The sequence below is a fragment of the Typha latifolia genome, chromosome 1, assembly GCF_019914945.1.
Source record: "Typha latifolia isolate L0001 chromosome 1, TyphaL0001v2, whole genome shotgun sequence".
Lineage (NCBI taxonomy): Eukaryota > Viridiplantae > Streptophyta > Magnoliopsida > Poales > Typhaceae > Typha > Typha latifolia.
In genome coordinates, this window is record NC_133086.1 from 6,670,799 (window position 1) to 6,691,813 (window position 21,015).

The following is a 21,015-nucleotide window of genomic DNA, read 5'->3' on the forward strand; positions in this document are numbered from 1 at the left end:
AGGAGAACTGGAGCCTGGAGGAGGAGGAGGAGGAGGAGGAGGTCAAATTACGAGTTTAAGTGAGTTTCAAAACTTATTTACGGGATTAGGTGACTTAATTTAGTCCTCTCAATAACAACACAAATAATAAATATCACTTCATCAGATAACAATTTTGTTCAACAAAAAATCATTAACTTAGTGAGTAGTTTTTTATATTTGGGGTCAAACTGTTGAACCATTGGCATTCAGCCATTTATATAGATATATATATATATATATTGTCATTTTACACGTAGCCAAGGAATTTATATTAAATAAAATTGCTACTAAAGTAGTGAATTTTAGATGGATGTATAAATTAGAGTTTTTGACTAGATTAGCCCTCCAGAGTTTTCTTACAATGTTGGTACATTTCGAAACTTAAGTATGAAATTAAGTGTGCTTTGCCACAATAGTAAGAGAAAAGAGGAGAGAATGTTAAATTAATATATTAAAAGAAGCTAAATTACTATTTAATTACAATACCAGAATAATGAGGCAAGATTGTTACTAATTTCACAAGGCTAGTGTGGTCATGATATTTAATTTGCACCTGTTTGTCCTTGCGTCAGACAAATCACATGAGATGGACTCAAATGGAATATAGAGCAAATTATAATCAAAGAAAAAGAAAACATCATGGCACTGTTCCATTGATAATTTCCTTGTTCACTCTTCCATGCTTCATTGACAACTTCCTTCTTTACTCTTTCCCAATACAACAAAATAATTCAACACAATCTCAAAAAAGGAAAAACAAAATTGTCAGGGTAAGGACTTGAACAAGCCAGGAGAAATTCTCTGGCATTCATCTTATCGTAGTGAGAAACAATCATCACTTCATCCAAGCAACAACAATTCGTCAAAACTATCACACCATGCCTCGAACTTTGATTATCAGACAGATTGTACATGTAGGTAAGCTTTGCATCTCTGTATTTACATTTTACAGCATAATTCCTCCGATCGACTCTGGGGCAGGATGTCCGAGCCCCGTATTTGCCCCATATTCCATGGAACACATGGGCTAATTGTGACACTCTCATCAACCTTTGTCAGGAAACTAATAACGCAGCTGGCAAACAGGCAAAACTTAGGATTGATCACACATAGAACCCTTACTTGCATCTCCTGTCAAGTTACCGATTTGAACGCGAAAATTCTGACCGGTGGTGCTGATATGAGCTTCCATATGGGCGCCACTGACGTCTACTGCTACTTTTGTCATATTGGCTACTGTAGTACTCTGCTGCAGACTTAGGTGTGCTGCTCACACTACCACCTTTCTTCAGAGCTATCCTTAGCTCCTCTTCTGTGTCATATTGTAGGCGCTGCAAGGAGGAAAATTTAGATGCGACTTTTTGAAGAGAACAAACAAAATAAAGAACGTGTAATTCTAAATGAACAACTAATTTTGTACGATGCATGGATGAAAGATTTTGAAGTGACTGATGCAAACATAAAGCATCAAGGATCTTAAGTCTATGAGTCACAACACTTGTAATTAGATGATACCATATGCAAAAGTAAAGCATCAAAACTTAACTCTTGAAAAGGACAACAAGCCTTTAGTTGGATAACAAGATAATTCAAAGGTGTCATATTAATAAAGTAAACTGTTTCCAACACTCATGAGTAATGATTCTAATGCATTTTAATAGACATTAAGAAGAGGGCAAGTTTATAACTGGTCAGTGCAGGATGCAGTTACAAGACAAGATGCTCAGCTGAATAGGCCAAAGACTATCCAACCAAGCATGTTGAGGAGCAAAGTTTAGATCTTGAAACATTATTTCCTAGAATATAGCTCTAATTGCTTGTCATAGATAGGCACTCCGAGAAAAAAAGTAGAATATGAGAACACAACCGAAGGAAAAGGAGAAAGAGGGAAGAATAAGGACTACAAATTAAGAAGAAAAAGGTAGAAAGGAAGAAACAAAAAGAATATCCAAGGTTCCAAAAATCGGTATCGGGATCGAGATTGGCCGTCCGGAAAAATGATACGTATCGGCCGTATCGGCCGCCTGTATCGGATCGGATTATTTTAATTAAATAAAATTCTAAATATTATTTAAAAATGTTGAGAAATTTTTACAAATTTAGAAAAAATTATAAAAAAATAAGAAATAATAATTACTCACATATAAAGCCTAAAAACTAAAAAATTAAAAATCTTTCTTCCTCCCTTTCTTTTTTTTTTATCCTTTTAACTATTAGTCTGAAGTATCCATTCTTTTCTACACTTTCTATTTCTTTCTATCTTTCCCTCGCTCTCTCTCACCCTCTATTTTTTTTTATCTTTCCCTTTCTCCCTCACTCTCTCTTCCTTTTTCCCCCTCTCTCTCTCCCTCACTCTCTTTTTCCCTCTCTCTCTCCTCTCTCTAGCTGTTGTTGACCTATCCCTCTCTCCCTCACTCTCTCTCTCTCTTTCCCTCTCTCTCTAGCTACTGCTGTCAGCAGCAGCAGACAGCTGCCTACTACTGCTGCAGGTGGCTGCTATGTCCGAAACCAGCCAACTGGCTAGTTTCGGCCCGGATCCCGATCCGTTTCAGCCAATCCCACTCGGGATCGACCAAAACTGGAAACTATGAGAATATCCAAAGGCATTACTCTCTCTCTCTCACACGCATATCCAACCCAATAATATTTTCCTCCTCAAACCCTTTGCAAGATCCCTCAGAATAGTTTGCCTATCAGATCCCATTCGACAACCATCCATCACATTCCAGTCCTACCAATGCCTTTTCGAATCCCTATATTGCTGGGTTCAATGAACATAAGCAAGCTCTTCAAGATGTACCACTAGGGATGAAAACTAGTCAGAGTTAATATAAGCAAGCTCTTTATGATATACCATTGGGGGTGAAAGCGGGTCAGATTAACTCTGACCCAACCAGCTACCCGCTCCGGATCATATCGGATATAGGTGAAAAAACCCTATCCGATCAGGATGCCGACACGGATATGGGTAACATTTAAAAAAAAATCTGGATATAGATACAAGTATAAGTAATTTTTTCGATTTAGACTCGAATATCGGATATCCGTCTACCCACAGAAATATAACTAAATCTAATGCTCTACTGACTTAGTAATACAACCCAATTCGACCGATCCAACTAAACCCAACCCGCTAACCCTACCACCTCTTCTAGTGCGGCCCCGTACTCCTCGACCAACCCATCTACACCCACCTTCTGCTCTCTCCATTTCCCACCTCTCCGTAGATCCTCCCCACCCCCTACCCCCCTTGCTGCCACTCTACCACCACCTCATTCCTTCGTCAACCTTAATCTTAAATGGTTTTCTAACAAATTCTCTTTTACTCATTGGATTAGAGGCTGAAGTTGTGGACAAGGACATTGAGCTTAAGAAGTAAGCGATTACTATTCTGGTTTATATAGATTGCTTGGTGTCCTCTATGGTGGTTTTCTGATCAGTATTAGGAAGAGTGGCTTCTACTTCTACAAACATGAAGGAAAGGAAGGTGAAGAAAGAGAAGAAATCCAAAGACTGCAGCATGCACCACCCACTGCTTTCTTCATCTTCATGTATTGCTTCCTACTCTTCTATCCATTAATTTGCATATTCTTGTTATTTTTCAGCTTGAAGTTTTTTTTTTAACTCACCTATAGTTCAAATTTGATTTCACAAAGGATGATTCTAGGAAGATGTAAGATCTATCTCTTCAGTTTCTTCTTTCATAATTCCCATGTGGTATTAATTATCTAGAATGTATCCTTATAATCATGTGTATTTCTCTGGTTAAAGGCTGTTAAGGAAGGTGGAGAGAAGTGGAAATCTATAACAGAGGAAATGGCTGTCTATAATATAGTCTTATAGAAGTCTCATATGTATATGTGGATGTGCTGATTCCCAATTGAGGATTTATTGGTATGGTAAAAGGAGAAGAACTGAAGAAGCATTTAAGGAAGCTGCAGAGCTGAAAGCAGGATATTGATAAAGCAACTGAGGAGCTTAATGCAGAAAATGTGGAGGATGTATGTGAAACTATTGTAATTCCATTTTGTCTACTTATAGTCACTCGGAGTAAGTGTATTACCATTTTTGCAGGGAAAGAAAGTGTCTGAGGAGGAAAGTGCAGAGAAGAGTCTGAAGAAGGTGTAGATAAGGAAGGAGCGGCAATACTGATTTCTATCTATAAATTTTGAAAAATCAATTGCTCAGCATGAGGTGAATTAATCTCCAAAATATGAAATTTCATCCTTATATCACAGTATCACACTCTTGTTAATGCCTTATATTAGATTTGGTCTATGTGCATTTATCTCAATGCTTTTTCTTTTTTATGAACTTTTATCTCAGTACTTTCAGAAATCTAGTTCATGCAATTAGATTTCTTAAAAGTGATTGTTTTTAATTGCATTACTTAATAACAACTACTTCGCTACTTGTTCATGCTATCTGCATAGATTCTCTAATATTTGTTTTAGCTCTCCTTGTTAGCAACTGTCAGCATTTACATCCACCAAAGATCAAGATGATAACAGGAATTGCTGTTCTATTATTATGCTTGATATCTTGAAATTATTAAATCTTGGGATACAGGTTACTAGGATAAGAAATAATCTAGTTGGTGATATTTGAAACTTTGAGCTCTGTTGTCATTCCACTATTGAATTTTTTTCAGTAATCTTTGTACTTATTCGCAAATTAAAGTTAATTAGCATGCGGGTTCCATTATTAGAAAGAGGAAGGGATGAATTGTATGTATACAATGTGATTTTTTTAATGTTGATTTTTTATGGTAACCGATTGCATGACTCTAGTATGTATTCAATTAAAATATGATCCATATCCAATATGTATCCGTATTCACTGCAAATCCAATCTGTATCTGATTTGTATCTGTGGCCGTTTAAGATCTGATCCATATCTGATTATATATATATATATATATATATATATATATATATATATATATATATATATATATATATATATATTTTAGTTAAGATATAGTTTTAAATTTTACTATCCATCTAATATCCATATCCGAAATTGTATCTGGAGCACTAATCCAATCCATTTTCACCCCTATACCTCAACTTATGAATTTGTCAACCCAAACCCTTCAAAAGACTTCCTTCTTAGTTGCACATATATCATTGATCTTCTCCAAGTTTTCTGTTCAGGCAAGTGATATCTATATTCTTTCAAAAATGTTTCCATGAATAATATAGCAGAGCTAACACACATGATTGATCAGTAATATTACAAAGTTAAAATGCATACCTTCGTTGGGTCTGAAAGTACAGTATAGGCTTCCCCTATCATCTTGAATAAACGATCAGCATCCGTGTGCACTCCAGCAGCAATTTCTTTCCAAACTACATCATCAACATTTTCATTCCTTACCAGGAACTGACCAGCCTGCAATGCCAAAGATTGTTAGAGAAACAAAATTTGAAAAAAAAAGTTTCTAGCACAAGTTAGCGATATGACTTTGTCTGGATGATGTCTCAATGCAGCTTTGCGGTATGCCTTCTTCACATCTGCTGCAGAGCTAGATGGTTCAATTCCTCTGCAAACAGGAGTAGGTGATATTATTTTATATTCCAGAGTTAAAACAACTACCTGATGTTGTGAAGAGATAACAAAGCTATAGCACCTAGACAACATGTTAGCTCAGGGCCTAGGCCTTTTAAAAGAAATCTGCAATCATCTTCTGACTTCATTTAGAAGTGCTAAAAATTTGGCCAGGTCGGAAAATCTTTCCAATAAAGTAAAATGACTTCAGAAAATAGCTCACTTCCACCCTGTGATTTTTATAGTAACGGAAATGTATATCTCTAAATACATAGTATATATCAGGAAAGAACAGCCAAGTATTAAAAGTCCATATTTTATGACTGGATAGTATGCACAGTAGCAGTTGAGCAACGAGAAACCATGAAAGGAAAAGCACTATTTACTGTTCAGACCTAAAGCAGAGTAGAAATTCAAGAGCATAGGCATATTCGGTAATTCTAACAAAATCTACAAGGAAATAATCCTGTACCAAGATGCAGATATTTGAGGATACCCAACACATACAGGTAACTGTTAGTAATAACTTACAATATTAAGTACATATCCAATGGAATTCCTTTTCTGGCCTCATCTTCCACAGAAGACAGTCGACCACGGGCACGATTTATGTCACTATTGTAGCTCACTGACTTCCCAGATGCTCCAGACTGATTCTCTTGTAATTGTTTATCAAGAAGACATATTAGCTTGCAGAGGTCATTAGCTGCCTGCCCATAATCCCTGATCATCTCATGTAAGGTGGCCCTTCTGGAGATTGCCTGAAATACAGTAACAATAATTAGAATCATAAACCAACAATTAAAGTTCGCAGATGTATAAATTATCCTTACGGTGCTCTCCAACCAAGAAAAATAACAAGCTTCATATAAAAAAGCCATGGACTTAAAATTTTGCTTCTGTGTTTCTTCATTTGTTCCTGCATCATTTTGGCTTTACCTATTCATTTTTGTATAATCCTAAAAGGAACAAGATGCAGCAAAGAAAAATGTTATCTGCAAAAGTACAGAAAATAAATCCAACAAAAAATGAACAGAAATAGAAATGTTACATCAGTCCATCCTCCTACCACCGAATCAACAAAACATTTGTTCTAAATGATTTTGCATGTCAAAGCACAAAATAGGAAACAACATATCATGTAAGCAAGTAGCTAGTGGTCTCCTTCAAATTGTTTGGATGCTAAAAAGATAACAAGACCACAAACTCTGAAAGTTATAGCAAGAGTATCAGCAGAAATTGTAAATAGCATACAGGAATAGAAGGTCAAAAAGACTGACCTTAGGATAACAAGGATCGAGAGCTATTGCTAGTGAACAATCTGCTATGGCATCTGTAATTTGACCTAGGGCTTGATAAGCAGCTGCACGATTGCAAAAACATACTGCTGCAAAAGGGCGTGATTCACTACTGCATGCTAAAGCAGCAGTATAATGTTCTACTGCCTCCGAATGTCTACTGGCTTGAAAGGCTTCATTCCCGGCAGCCTGAACATGGTAAATATATAAAAGCAAATGAGAAAAAGAAGATCAGTATACCAAAAGATGTAGCAGTTTAATCTACCAACACAAATCAAATACTAATTAGCATTAAGTCTTCTCAACATCTAAATTTCTGTTAAAAAATATTCTGTCTAAAGAAGTTAACTATTCTCTTATTAAAGGTAAGACTATATGCATGAATAAGGCAAAGCAGCTAGTCATCAATTAATACCTAAATCAAGCTATATCTAGGCAAAAAAGAAAAGGAAACAGCCTGTCCAGCTTATGTCATCAAGAACCCTTGATGCCATCTAGAGCAGAGTGAGCATAACTAAGCCAACACCATCTCAGCACTAATATACTTGTTGAAGACAACAAATAAGCTAAGCCCAAATTCTGATTGTAGAACAAGACTCACAAATATACCTCTACTAAAAGGAAAATTCTAGCAGTCAACTGAGACAAGAAACATCATTTGAAATAGCATATTTCTAGTTAGAAATATCCAACAGTAAATGTAGCACATTGCAACCAACCAGAGAAAAAGAAGTAAATCATTGTAACTAATTTACTGCCACTAGGACAACATAATGTTTTTCACAACTGCAATTTGTACAGGTAAATTAGATGTTAACAAAGAGACGTACTTTAAGGCATATGAGTTCACGAACAGTGTCGGAGAATGATGAAGCAGATTCTGTAGACCTGTTTCCATACCTGAACAACTTTCTCATCAACTTAGAACCAAAGATCAATAAAAGTTTATCAACTATGAACCAACAAAGAGACACAAAAACATATAAATATTACCTTTCTAGCACAGGTTTCACTTGCTCATGCTTCTTCAACAACTCTAGAGCCTCCTCAAGTTTTCCCAAATAGAAATAAGATATAGAAATAAGGCGCCATCGCCAAAGCCTTGAAGATGATTTAACATTTTGAGAACTGTCAATATTCTTTGTTTCACTATCAGGGTCATGTGAAAGAGAATTTCTTTCAGCCAACTCTAGAGTCTCCTCACAAAATTGGATTACTTCTTCATATCTTCGTAGCTGTTAGATGCAACAAGAACAAATTAGTTAGCTGTGTCTACAAAAGTTAATGTTATTGGGGTGTTGTTTGTACAATTTCTATCAGATAACTCAAATATGTAGTTAGTAGACATAAAACATTAGCAATGAACCAATGACTACTTTTTTCCACAGTGTAAATAGTTAACATGCAGTATGGCAGCAAAAAAGTAGGGGAAACAGAGACCATTAAAAGTGCCTCTGCTTTCATTTCCATCAGATTATCAGACTGAGTGCTTATTAAAAGAGCATCGGAGATCAGTTCTAAGGCCCGTGCCACTTCGCTGGGTGTTCTTTTTGGGAGAAGCTCATCAGACTGGATAATACAATCAGATACTCTCTGCCAGAAAAGGACAACACTCCTCAGTCAGAACAAAATTAAATACAGAAGAGCAAGATAATTGAGTTTCAAAGAGCATGGATCATCTTCATGAGAAAAAACAATGAAAGAAGCAAAGAAATTCAACTAGAAAACCAAAAATAGTAAATAGTTAGGACCTTAATTGCTGCTGTTGTTATAAAAGAAGATTAAAGTGTGCCTTCAGTAATGAACATAAGATTGTTTAAACATAGGAGAAATGTGTTGTAAAGAAAGGAAAAAAATATTCTTAGACAGAACAAAGAATGTCACCTCTTCTTCCAAATAGTTGTTGGGCTAGTAAACTTAATTAGCCTTGATCTGGGGGTTGTCCACATCAAATGGAATCAGTCGTTGGTTTAGGCATTGACAAGAATTTGATTTGTGGATTCCTAATTCTCTTTATTATGGATTCTTAATTCTCTTTCTAATTGAGACTCATATCTTCCCTATTTGAGCCATTTCCACTTGGAAATTCAACCAGCACACCCTAATAGTTAGGACCTTACTTGCTAATGATGTTATAAAAGAAGATTAAAGTACGCCTTCTATAATGAACTTATGGTTGTTTAAAGTTATAAAACAGGAGAAATATGTTGTAGAGAAAAGGAAAATTATTCATAGACAGGAGAAAGAATGGCCACCTCTTCTTCTAAATAGTTGTTGGGCTGACCAGCTTAATTAACCTAGAAGTGGGGGTTGTCCGCATTGATAAACTCAAGTCATAGGATTAGGAACTGACAAGAATTTTATTTATAATCCTAATTCTCTTTCTAACTGAGACTCAAACGTTCCCTAATTGCCCTTTTCAATTCCTAATTAAGCCATAATTTCTTCCAATTGGTGGGTCCAAGTTGTTTCCTAATTAAACAATTAAAATACTTCCTGGTAAGGTTAGGATATTTAGTTTGAAGAGCTAAAGACACAAGAAACTTAATATTTGAGTTAAAAACCAATTTGATACCAGACCTACCTAAACCAAAGTTACCAAACCCAAAAAGAGCCTATAAAAGAATCCATATACAGCAATAAGGGACAGAAAAAATAAGATAAAGTCTGAAAATAAGATTTATTGCACCCTATTCTATCTGCCCCCGCCCACCACTTTCATCTACTTCTTTTCTACAGCCTGGCGAGCTTGCTTCTGCTCTTTTCTCCTCTTTTTTCATTAAATTTCCACAAGCTGGGTTGCTTCATTTTCCTCTGCCTTTCCCAACATAACTAGCTGGATAATTCCCTTCTCCTCCATTCTTTTTCCCGCTGGTAGACTATGGGTTTAACAAAGTTTGACAGGTCGCCGTTAGATCTAAAAGCCAAACAGCAGTCTCTCACATGAACCTACTCAGGCTTACAACTCACCCTCTCTGACATTTGGAGGCAGTGGAGGAACTTCTTTCTTTTTCTGTCCCTCATTTCCTTAAAGGACATCACCCTCTCCAAAAACTTATGTGGACCTCCTTCATCCCAAGGCTCCATAACTTTTGCCTCTTTCGACATGTGAGTGTGCCTTACTTACCTTATGGTACATGTAACAGTTTCTATAAGACAGCTTGCCGCCCAATTCTCCAACTTGTTGTCAAAGAGTCTTCACCAGCTCAATCTAATCATAGAACATGCCTAAGTAGATCAATCACCTACTTAAAGTAATTAAAAAGACTCTCTTGAGCTTGGCACTCATCATTAGTCTACGATTCATCCTGGATATTGTTTAAACGTCTCAATAATTGTCTCCACTACCTTCAGCCTAGTGGCACCTAGAAAATTTTCCTTAATCAACTTTATCAGATGATTGACTAAATTACCAACATCAAGTAATGCCGATATCAGCATGGAGTACATAGATCCAAATATGCACTTATATGATCTATGAAAATTAGACACCTACAATGGGAAGTAGACGTATGTCAACCTGTCACTAGTTTGAGTGAATACATAAATAAAATTTATACAGCATACCTCATTTTTCCATCAGTATGGTTAAGTATATCACACAATGGACTAGGTGAGTACAGCAAGGTTGCATGCTTGCTGCAGTGCTTGGAAGTCACTGTAATGATTAAGTATGCTTGCTGCAGTGCTTGGAAGTCATTGTAATGATTAAGTACATCAAAGTTTGTGCTGTTAGACAAAAGTTATATCTGTGTGAAGACCTTAATTGCACACTAAACTTAATACTGTGAACTAAGCTATATATACCACATCGTAATATTTAAAGGCCTCGGATCCATGCCGTACATAACTTGAGAAATAATTTTTCATAAATGAATATTGTGTGCAAGAGCAATTTTCTTTTCTAGGCTTTCATTGGTGCATCATATACTCATACCACAGCATCAAACCACAGAAGGCAAAACAAAAAAGAAAGAAAAAAAAAAAAACTTCCAACCTGATCAAATGAGAAAGCACCAAAAAAAAAAAAACATGGCTGGTTGTGCTACCTGAGCTTTTTCCAGACCATCAGTAGCCTCAGTAATGATCTTTGGGTCCAAACATGCATCAGTATTTGATTTTAAGCACTTCCTGAAATACTTCAGTGCATCTTCAATCTCCCCCAAAGCAAGTTGGCAGCTAGACCAATTAAGCATCAATATATTAGCTCACTGACTCACATTTCTTATATCGAAGAAGAGCACTTAAAAAGAAATGGTGAACCAAAGCCATAAAGTAGATATCTGCTTTGTTACTTCCTACATTAGCCCTAAATCCTACTTTTCATATCCAAGGGAAGTAAAAGGCACAAAAGAATGTGTGATAAACTAAATTAATAGCTCTTGTAACTTCTAAATGTTTCTTGAAACGAAAGGTTTCACCAAGGAACCGTGAATCAGCAAAATTATTTCTTATGTACATACAACATGTACAACTGCTGGCAGTAACCAATAATCACAGTAATTTGCAGAATTGTCTAAAATTAATCAAAGGATAATCAAATCACTAAGATAAGCTCTTTTTTGGGCATACACATTTTGTCTTGTATTAACAGTAGAAAAGTTACAATGTAACACCCAGTTCCAAAAAATAAATAGATTAAATAAATAAATAAATAAATAATAATAATAATAATAATAATAATAATAATAAAGAAAAAATTGTTGTGAGGAATCAGGATGAATTAATTTTAGAATCGATGCCGATCACATGATTATGTGATAGCTTGATTCTCAGCGTAATCTAGATAATATGAATGGTAATCTATAAAATAAATTCTTATATAGGCATTACAATTTCGAGGATGTCATAGAATGATAGAATGTTATTATCCACATCATACTTGATCAAGCAATTCTTTGTTTCTTTAGAAACTGATGTCGTGCAGCAAATCTATTTGACTAGGTCAAGTCTAATAAAGGAAAGATCGTACTAAATTAGTAGAGCTAAACTTGACTTCGACTCCTAATTTGATTTTAAGCGGTTCCGAGATCTCTTTAGAACCCTAGACGGGGCTGTATGAGGTTTTGTTATGCCTAAACTTAACTTGATGAATTCATAATTAATCTTAAAGGTATAAATAAATTTGATTAGGAGAGACAGCAAATCCTTACTTTGCGGCCCTGACTTGTGCTCTGAGAAAGCTGGGTTCAATTGCAGCAGCTTTCATACAGTCGCTGAGAGCTTCTCTCATTCTCCCAAGGGACATCCGAGTAGCTGCACGGTTACTATAGCATAGCATCAATGCTCGCTTGCAGCTTCTAGATGTTTCACTGGGGGAGATAGAATTAACTCCACGAGAATAATACTCCTCGGCTTTAGCAAAGTGTCCATTTGCATAAGCTTGGTTTCCCCTAATCCACATCAAGAAAACCAGCTCATGAGAGCATTAAAGAAAGATAATCACAATCATTTCCATTCAAAGAAGCAGGTAAGAAAACTGTATGAAATATGAACTGATATGCAGCTGGTTTCAGCATAAACATTTAAGAACCAGTTAAAACAAAGTAGCAAGCATCAGCTGTCATTTGACAAAGTAGGGAATATTGAAATGGAACCCAAGGATGAAAAGCAAGCCAGCACCTGATTCGCCACTTCTCGCAGGCTTCCTGTGCTGCAAGACTCCCTGCATCTGTCACTATTGATTCTTTTCTGTCATGTGATATTTTAGTTGTTTCTGCTCTTGTATCATCTACGGTTTGAGGAACAGATGATGTGCGCTCTAGGTCCTTGGAGGTATCTAATTGTGCGGAAGTGCTGGCAAGGGGAAATAAATCTGGAGCAGCGAAAGCCTGAGCACCCCTAGTCTTACTTTTTCTTCTGTAATGGCGCTTTGATGCTGATAATGGACCTTGAGTGAAATGTGATGCGGCAAAGGTGAAGCTTGATTCACCAAAACTTTCTAACTTGGGTGCAAAAGTATACCCTGTTTCAATTTCATTTGTTTGTCTCTCAATATTTACACTGGAATGATGAATTTCAGATTCCATTGTAGCAGAACTTCTATCATCATTACCGTCTACATCCTCGAATTGGAAACTAAGACTCCCCGTAGAAGGTAAATGTGTTTCTTTACCGAAATCAGAATAACTTTCAGCATGATTGACATTTTCAGCAACTGCTTCTGTCGGTTTTTTGTCTCTTTTGTCAATAATCATGTGCTCTGTTGCAAAGACCAGATCTTCTATTGAATGAGACTTCTGTGATTCACTTGAAGAGTAGCGAGAGAAACTATGGAGAGGCTCATCAGATGCCAGTGAAGCTTCCCTTGTGCATTGTTCATCTGCTAAATTCTCCCTATAAGGAGAATAATCCATTGGGGAATAATCACCTGGAGACTCTGGTTCCACTTTTCCAGTGTAACTTTCTTGCCTATTAAAAACTGGCCTAGACACAGTCTGATGGACTGGGGCAGATTTCTTCTGCTTTCCAACCCTTTTCTTTGTTCTTGCACTTTTAGCTTCTCCCTTCTTCTCACTGAATGCTGGTTTTTGATGTGGTGCAGTAAACCAACTTTCCTTGGACAACCCAGGAGCCTCCTGTTTAGGGGTTCTAAATTTCATCGATGTTGTTCCTTTCCTGTCCGGCATAGTTGTAAAAGCAAAACTACTAGCACCATATCGTAAACCCTGACTAAAAGATGATGGATTTAAAGGTGTAGCAGCTCCATAGGACTCGTCTGTTTCAGATGGTGGAATAGAATCCTTCCTTGAAGAAGCATCCTGTTTTCTAGTCTGAAATGTGTATTTGACAGAACTAGGTGCATCAGCAGCTGAAGCAGCAACCTCCCCAGAATCCCCTACCAAATTCTCTTTTTTAATGCTGACATTGAATTTCTTGATTTCATGCAACCCAAAGGCGCCCTGTTGAGGAGTTCCAAATTGCATCGATGTTGTTTCTATTCCTTCATGCGTGCTTCTGAAAGCAAACTCACTGCCGCCATATTGTAAATCTGGACAAAGAGATGATAGATTAAAAGGTGTAGTTGCTGCATAGGTGTGTGTTTTAGACTGTGCATTAGAATCCTTACTTGATTCAGGGTCCTGGTTTTCAGCCTGAAATGTGTATTTGAAGGAAGTAGGTGCATGTGCAGATGAAGCATCAGCCTGCTGAGAATTGTCTACCAAATTGCTACAACTTCCAAAGGTAAAGTCTCTAGGCTCGTTAGTGGCAGAATCCTTAAAGCTAGAAAGCATATCTTCATTTCTAGTGAAACTATCATCATCCGTAGAACGTTCAGTGTTCAAATCCTTGGTGGCATTTATTTCTGAGGAAGTATTCTTATCAACATATATGGATGAAGTAAATGATGTCTGACTAGAAAAGGAGCTCTTTTTGAGATTGCTTCCAAAAATAAATGAACCAGGTTGATACTCTGCTTTGCCTTTTGTGCTCTGAGATGGTGCTTCATTTCCTATGTTCAAATTCCTCATCTCATCTGGCAGCACATTTACCTCAATACCACCAAAGGAACTGGGAGCAATTGTATTAGCACCAAACATGAAGTTATTTTTCCCATCCATTTTAGCCCTTTGATCAGTTTGCTTTGTCTTCTCAAACCCCTCATCACTGCCAGAATTCTGCAAGTTGAGCTTCCTCGTCTCATTGGAAAGCTTTGAAAATGAGCTCACATCAGAGCCAAGAGAAGAATTCTCCTTCAAGTAGGAGTCTCCCTTGACACCGCTTCCAAGGTCAAAGATCCCAGCATCTGATGGTATTCCACGTCCTATGTTCAGCTTCTTTAACTCCTCTTGCAGCACATTTTCGATACCACCAAAGGAACTGGAAGCATTTGTATTAGCACCAAACATGAAATTATTTTTCCCATCCATCTTAGCCCTTTGATCAGTCTGCTTTGTCTTCTCAAACCCATCAGCACTGCCAGAATTCTGCAAGTTGAGCTTCTTCATTTCATTGGGAAGCTTTGAATTTGAGCTCCCATCAGAGCCAAGAGAAGAGTCCTCATTAATGTAGGAGTTTCCCTTAACACCACTTCCAAATACAAAGATCCGGGCATCTGATGGTGTTCCACTTCCTATGTTCAGCTTCTTCAACTCCTCCGGCAACACATTTACCTCAATACCACCAAAGAAACTAGGATCATTTGTATTAGCATCATTAACCAAATTATTGTCCTTAGTCTTCTTTGTCTTCCCAAAACCATAATCAGTGCTAGAATTCTGCAAGTTTAGCTTCCTCATCTCATCATGAATGTTAGAAGATGAGCTCAGATCAGAGCCAAGAGAAGAGCTCTCATTCAAGTAGGAACTTCCTTTAACACCACTTCCGAAAACAAACACCCCAGCATCTGAAGGTGCTCCACTTCCTATATTCAACTTCTTAATCTCCCCTGGAAGCATATTTACCCCAACACCATCAAAGGAACTAGAAGGATCTGTAGTAGTACCAAAAATGAAACTATTGTTCTCTTCCATCTTATCCCTTTGATCGGTCTCCTTTGTCTTCTTAAAGCCATCATCACTGCCAGAATTCTGCAAATTAAGCTTCCCCATCTCATCGGGAAGCTTTGAAAATGAGCCTACATCAGAGCCAAGAGAAAAGTTCTTATGCAATTTGAAATTTTGTTCAACGCCGCTCCCCAATACAGAGATCTTTGCATCAGATTTCCCACCTTTTTCACCAGCAAAAAAATATTCACCACTTTGCACATTTCCTGACCAAACATCTTTGGTATTGGAACTAACAAAACCAATATTCTTCTTCTCTGCCTGCGGTGCTGCATTTGCATTAAAAGCAAAAGCAGTTGTTTCCGGCGTTCCAGATCTGGCACTACTAAACTTTGGGCCTTCTGAATTCTCTGATGACTCTGAATGCAGATTAGAACTCCCTTCTGTGACAATTCCGAAGACAAAAACATCTGGAGAAGCATTCCTACTTCCCTTGGTAGCATTAGCAAATACCTGATCAGTCTTATTCTCAGGAACCATGGTTTCTTTATCAAAACCTGATACAGAACCAGAAGCAAAGATAAATCCAGAACTATCAAACTTCTCTGATTCTACACCGACCAAACTCGAGAAACTTGAATGCCTTGGTGATCTTTTCCCCTCATTACCCAAACTGAACATCAAATCTTCTACATTCTTCTTTGTCGCTGAACCAGCACCAAAAGAAAAACCAATCCCTCCAGATTTCATTGATTCAAAACTGCCATAATTTACATTACCTAAGTCCTTCCCCACTGATTTTTCTCGATAACCAGATTTTTCCTTCAACCCACTCCCATGCACAACCGAACCAGGAACCTCACCTTGCTCGCCATAAATACTAAATGTCCGATTACCTGCAATGCTCCTCGCACCAGAGTTTGCATCAGAGCCCGCACCAAAACCAAAGCTAGTACCTTCAAACTGCACTGGCACATGACCACCCAAAGTCACACCACCTGAATCCTTCCCCATTGAATTTCCTCTAGCAACTGAGCTCTTCTTGACCCTACCTCCATACACAGAACCAGAAAACTCACCTCTTTCGGCACCAATACAAAATGCACTATCACCCACAAGGTTCTTCGCACTAAAGTTCACTTCAGAACCAGCACCAAAAGGAAAGCCACTACTTTCAGATTTCACTGACTCAAAACCACAAAATTTTAAACCATCTGAGTCCTTCATCACCGAGTTTTCTCTAGAAACATAATCTTTTTTCGCCCCGCTCCCAAACACGAAAGCACCAGCATCAGAACCAGGACCGAAGACAAAACTGGGGGCAGTAGAATCACGCGGGTTCTCGTCCGCCCCGGAAGAACCCGGGCGAAAGGGATTGAATCCCGTGGAATCCTCCGGGTCCGCAATCACGGCGGGCTTTGCCCTACCAGAGCCCAAATGCTTCCGAACCTTTACGAGGCGGGGCTTTGAGAGCCCGGCTGAAGAGGACGGCCTCGCCGGAGCCGAGGCCGAAGGAAACGGCGGGGCAGGAGAAGCAAAGCTTCCATCTAAGCCTAACCCTAGGTCTGAGCGATCCATGGATTCGACGGCGAAGGTGGGAAATGGAGCGGAGATCTGACCTTTGCTAGGGTTTCGAGGAGGGGACTGATTAGAGGCGGCAGCGGCGACGGCGGCTGGGAAACGGAGACCTACCATCGCCGGCGGCATCGCCGGCCGGTTGTCATCAACTTTCCGGCCGATTGGGGAGAGAGGGAAAGAGAGATATTTGGATTCGTGGCTTCACGACGATCGCTTTGGTCGCTTTTTAGAAGGCGGCGACGTCGATTCCGTTTAATTGTTTTTTGTTTTATTTTAGTTATTTTCTTGTGTGGTTTTCAAATAGGGAGGTGCTGGCAGTAGATTATCTCCAACCCCAACGGTAGGAATTCCTGCAGTCGGGCTACGTGGCAATCAGCTACTGGCTTTTCAAATCAGTTAACTACATAATGCGTGTTTCCAAGCATGCCCTCCAAAGTTTTTAAATTTTGATTTTTGCACATCAACCCCTCCAAATTATACACATATATTTGTGGAAGATACTTAGATAAATAATTAAAAGATCAAACATAACCCGAGCATTAATCTTTTTTGCACCTACACCTCAAAATTGAGAAAAGAAAAAGGAAAAAGGAAAAAGGTTTCCAAGAAATTACAGCTAGACGCTAGTGGCAGTCAAAGTCGAGACCAAATCACTAGTAGAAGAATGTCGAAGCCTCTCTCCCACCGTACGAGTGGTGAAAACCATATTGATTCTATTTCTAAACAACAGTAGCAATTTGCCCCATAAATAAAACAATTGAAAGATACAATCATATTAAACAAAGCAAAGGGATATGGTAACCGTATACTTGATCCCTTTCTGATTCTCCAAGCTATACTAGACTTTTATAAAGGTTTGTTCTTCGCCACTACGTTGCTATTCTTATGTTAATATAACTATCCTATCAAATTAAGTGGGGACTGTTCGTCGTTACACAACTGCAACTTGGAGAATAAACACTTATTTTTATTCATATCATTCGAAACGCTCCCAACTCGTTCTTAATACTAAATCTACTTATTTCCAAGTTATTGCAGGCTGGTCAGTTAATCCTGTGGGTTTGAGGCTTTGAGCTGGGTGGGTCATAGTCCTCCTCTATGGGCCCTCTTGCTCACCTTCAAGCCAAGAAGGTAACTGTACATAGGATGGTTTTGTATAAGTGTGTTATTCTAAAATATCTAAGATGACATGAGGGGTTGTTGTTGTTGTTGTTGTTGTTGTCATGACCAAGGTAGTGCCTTGTGGAAAATCCTTTGTCCTGGAGCAAGGATAGCTAAAGGATCATAAGCTTCTTTCCTCTGTGAAAATTTCTCCCACCTCGCCCCAAAGTGGCTTCTCCACTCCTCCTGTGTAGTGTAGTGTGGCAGGTACTGCTTCATTCCAATCCCGGCCTTGCCACAGTAGTTTAATATCCTACTGTTCTGCTTCAGTGCATGCGCTAAGGTGTCGCGATCCGACGGCGAAGACTTGGCCGGCGCCGACGAGAGGAAAGCCACCAAGTAGAACACCTCCTCGTCTGGGATGACCACTGATGTCCTGTTATCCCACCTGCAGCAGGAAAAAGAAAAAAAACTACACGAGTTAAAACATGGAGTTCTTGGGAGTTTGAGTCCTGGTTATGTATTGTGTATAAGATGGGCATGCATTACTTGGATTTGTTCACTGGGTATAGTAGTATGGGCCCGTTGCTGCTGTCTGTGAGGATTTTGCCAAACACCTCTCTGGCGAAGTCATGGATTCTGCTCCTTGGAATGAGGAGATTTAACCATGGGTGTGGGATTTCCCACAAGCCTTCTGATCTTAGTTTCATTTCGGAGACATGCACCCTGTTCAAGAACTCCGTATATGTGACCTCAGATTGGAACATAGTAGATGGTATGTACCTAAGCCGAGACAAGAGCTCCTCCACTTCCTGCAACCGTGGAAGAAAACAATTTGGTGAATAAGTTCTTCCCAATGTCCCGATCAAAGGAACCAACTCTATTCACCTGCTCTCTCTCTCTCTCTCTCTCTCTCTCTCTCTCTCTCTCTCAACAATAAAATAAAATAAAATAAAATAAAAACTGTTCACCTGTTCCATGATGTGGGTCTCCTCTGGGTTGAAGTTTTTAGTCATCTCAAGGCAGAACAGAGTCCTGCCGTCAGAGTCGAACCGGCCGGCTTGCGCCGGATCCTGTGGCTTGAACGACGATCGCCAGTTATTCAGAAGACCAGTCCTATTTATTATGGCGAAGCCTTCTATGTAATCGAAGGTCTTCTTCAACGATATTAACATCTCCTGGTCCTCAGTGAAGTTAGTGAAGTCTGAGTACAGAACTCTAATCCACTTCACCTGTGAGTGAAAAAAAGAGGAGACTAGATGAGAAAAAGGTTGTCGTTGGCATTATTTAGACTAGTAGATGGAATTCTCAAAGCTACCATCTTTGGAGCTGGTTCTAGTGCAATCCTGGCTCTCGTTATGATTCCAAACTGACCCAGGCCACCAAGAGCACCGTAGAAGAGATCAGAATTCTCAGTAGCTGAGCAGTTCACAACAACTCCCTTTCCTGCAAAATTACCATATTACAATCGAACACACACACATCTCTCTCTCTCTCTCTCCCTCTCTCTCTCTCTCTCTCTCTCTCTCTCTCTCTCTATATATATATATATATATTTCTTTTTAAACACTCTTGCAGATCTACGGTTTAATTACGTTGTAATAGTTTGAAACCTGTAACAATCTCAAGCTGGTAGACGTTGCTGATCTGCGGGCCATGGCGGAACGCCTGACCGCTGACCCCGGCGTTCGACAGCGTGCCCCCGACGCTGAGATGAAGGTAGTCCGTCCACGACTTGGGTGCCAATCCATGCTTGAGACTCTCATGCAGCACATCGATCCATAGCTCACCTCCAGAGACATCAACGTACGGGGACTCACCTCGGTGCTCGACTCTCGTCTCACCTCCCCGGAGTGACTCCATGTGGACGACTATGCCCCCGGGCGCCTGCGCCTGCCCTTGAAGAGAATGCCCGTGGCCGCGGGCGGCGACGGTGAGCCCGGACCGGGGCCCTAATCGAAAGACGTGCTTCACAACGGCGGCGATATCGGACGCCGAGCGCGGGTGCAGAATTGCGGAGGGCTGGAAGTGGTAGCGATGGCCGAAGTCCCTGGCGGCGGAGGAGACGTCGTGGAAGTTGAAATGGCCGTCGACGGCGAGGGCCTGGAGGGCGGAGGGGACGTCAGGGTCGGAGACGTGCATGGCGATGAGGGTGAGTATTAGGAGCAGGAATAGCTTGACGAGGAGGTTGGAGTCGTGGGAATGCATGGGTGGCGAGGCGAGCCGAGCCGAGAAGTGGTGGTTCTCGTTTGCAGATGGGAGGGAGATTTAAAGCGTAGTAGTAGCAGACTAGTAGTACTAGTAGTAGTAGCAGGAGCAGTAGCAAGTAGTGGTTTGGTCAACCAATTAGCTTTCTAGGGAGTTTGGTAGAATCCGTAAGACGACTAGCTGCTTGCAAGGATTTCAGAGATAGAGAGAAGAGCAATGAAGGGGCGACACGTGATGGGAAGGAGGTAAGGGACCCCACCACTGGGGAGAGTGGGATGGCAAACACTGCGTGGATCCACTTTGTTGGTGGTGGTGGTGGTGGTGGCTGTGGCATTTGTGGCCCAACACTGGAACAGTGCCGCTCCGAGAGCGATCTCCGGGCCGGCCCGAGGCAGTGAGTTTCTCGACTCACAAATGACAGTGGATCCAGGGAGCCCACACTCACGTGATTGTGCCTGGAACCACTGCCGCATTTCCCCCAACTCAATGGACTTAATTGGGTTTCGACTTTCTGACTTTCGACTTTCGACTTTCGACTTTCGACTTTCGGGGGGATACTAGGGGGAGGGGGGGGCCTGGCCGCCTGTGGGAAGGGGAGGGAGGGGGAGGAGGAGGAGGAGGAGGAGGAGGAGGAGGAGGAGGAGGAGGAGGAGGAGGAGGAGGAGGAGGAGGGGGGTCCCCCTGTTGGCCTCTGCTATAGGATGCAGGAATGCCGTGCATCAGCGTACTGGCGGCCTTTGGGAGATGGAAGGGGAAATAATGGTGCTTCCTTACTTCCCGGCCATGGGACAAACTAAAACAACCGCAAAAAA

At 39.9% G+C, this 21,015-nt stretch overlaps 2 protein-coding genes across 2 annotated transcripts; both read right to left on the reverse strand.

Moving 5' to 3' along the window:
• Nucleotides 1-634: 634 nt before the first annotated feature.
• LOC140780629 (uncharacterized) lies at nt 635-17,146 on the reverse strand. Its single transcript, XM_073126301.1, has 12 exons — nt 13,939-17,146; nt 12,492-13,860; nt 12,023-12,262; nt 10,919-11,048; nt 8,310-8,462; nt 7,863-8,104; nt 7,700-7,769; nt 6,852-7,058; nt 6,103-6,332; nt 5,488-5,566; nt 5,278-5,415; nt 635-1,352 (listed from the first exon to the last, which is right to left on the reverse strand). Exons 1-12 carry the CDS (start codon nt 17,021-17,023, stop codon nt 1,161-1,163), a joined length of 6,135 nt encoding a protein of 2,044 aa, XP_072982402.1. The 5' UTR covers nt 17,024-17,146; the 3' UTR covers nt 635-1,160.
• Nucleotides 17,147-17,840: 694 nt separating this feature from the next.
• LOC140795777 (cytokinin dehydrogenase 9-like) lies at nt 17,841-20,293 on the reverse strand. The gene is made up of 5 exons (XM_073148547.1): nt 19,609-20,293; nt 19,314-19,441; nt 18,967-19,227; nt 18,545-18,807; nt 17,841-18,443 (listed from the first exon to the last, which is right to left on the reverse strand). The coding sequence occupies exons 1-5, from the start codon at nt 20,201-20,203 to the stop codon at nt 18,116-18,118; spliced, it is 1,575 nt and encodes a 524-aa protein (XP_073004648.1). The 5' UTR covers nt 20,204-20,293; the 3' UTR covers nt 17,841-18,115.
• Between the last annotated feature and the right edge of the window lie 722 nt (nt 20,294-21,015).

Bases quoted from the DNA above. Each gene is read 5' to 3' on its own strand.
- LOC140780629 (XM_073126301.1), bottom strand. From the start codon at position 17,023: ATGCCGCCGGCGATGGTAGGTCTCCGTTTCCCAGCCGCCGTCGCCGCT. The intron at 11,049-12,022 runs GTAAGGATTTGC...TAATTGGTCTAG, and splicing joins GCACAAGTCAGGGCCGCAAA to CTGCCAACTTGCTTTGGGGG. The intron at 7,059-7,699 runs GTACGTCTCTTT...TACCATGTTCAG, and splicing joins GTGAACTCATATGCCTTAAA to GCTGCCGGGAATGAAGCCTT.
- LOC140795777 (XM_073148547.1), bottom strand. From the start codon at position 20,203: ATGCATTCCCACGACTCCAACCTCCTCGTCAAGCTATTCCTGCTCCTA. The intron at 19,442-19,608 runs GTTTCAAACTAT...GTAATTTTGCAG, and splicing joins CCAGCTTGAGATTGTTACAG to GAAAGGGAGTTGTTGTGAAC. The intron at 18,808-18,966 runs GTGAACAGTTTT...CCACGGTTGCAG, and splicing joins AGACCCACATCATGGAACAG to GAAGTGGAGGAGCTCTTGTC.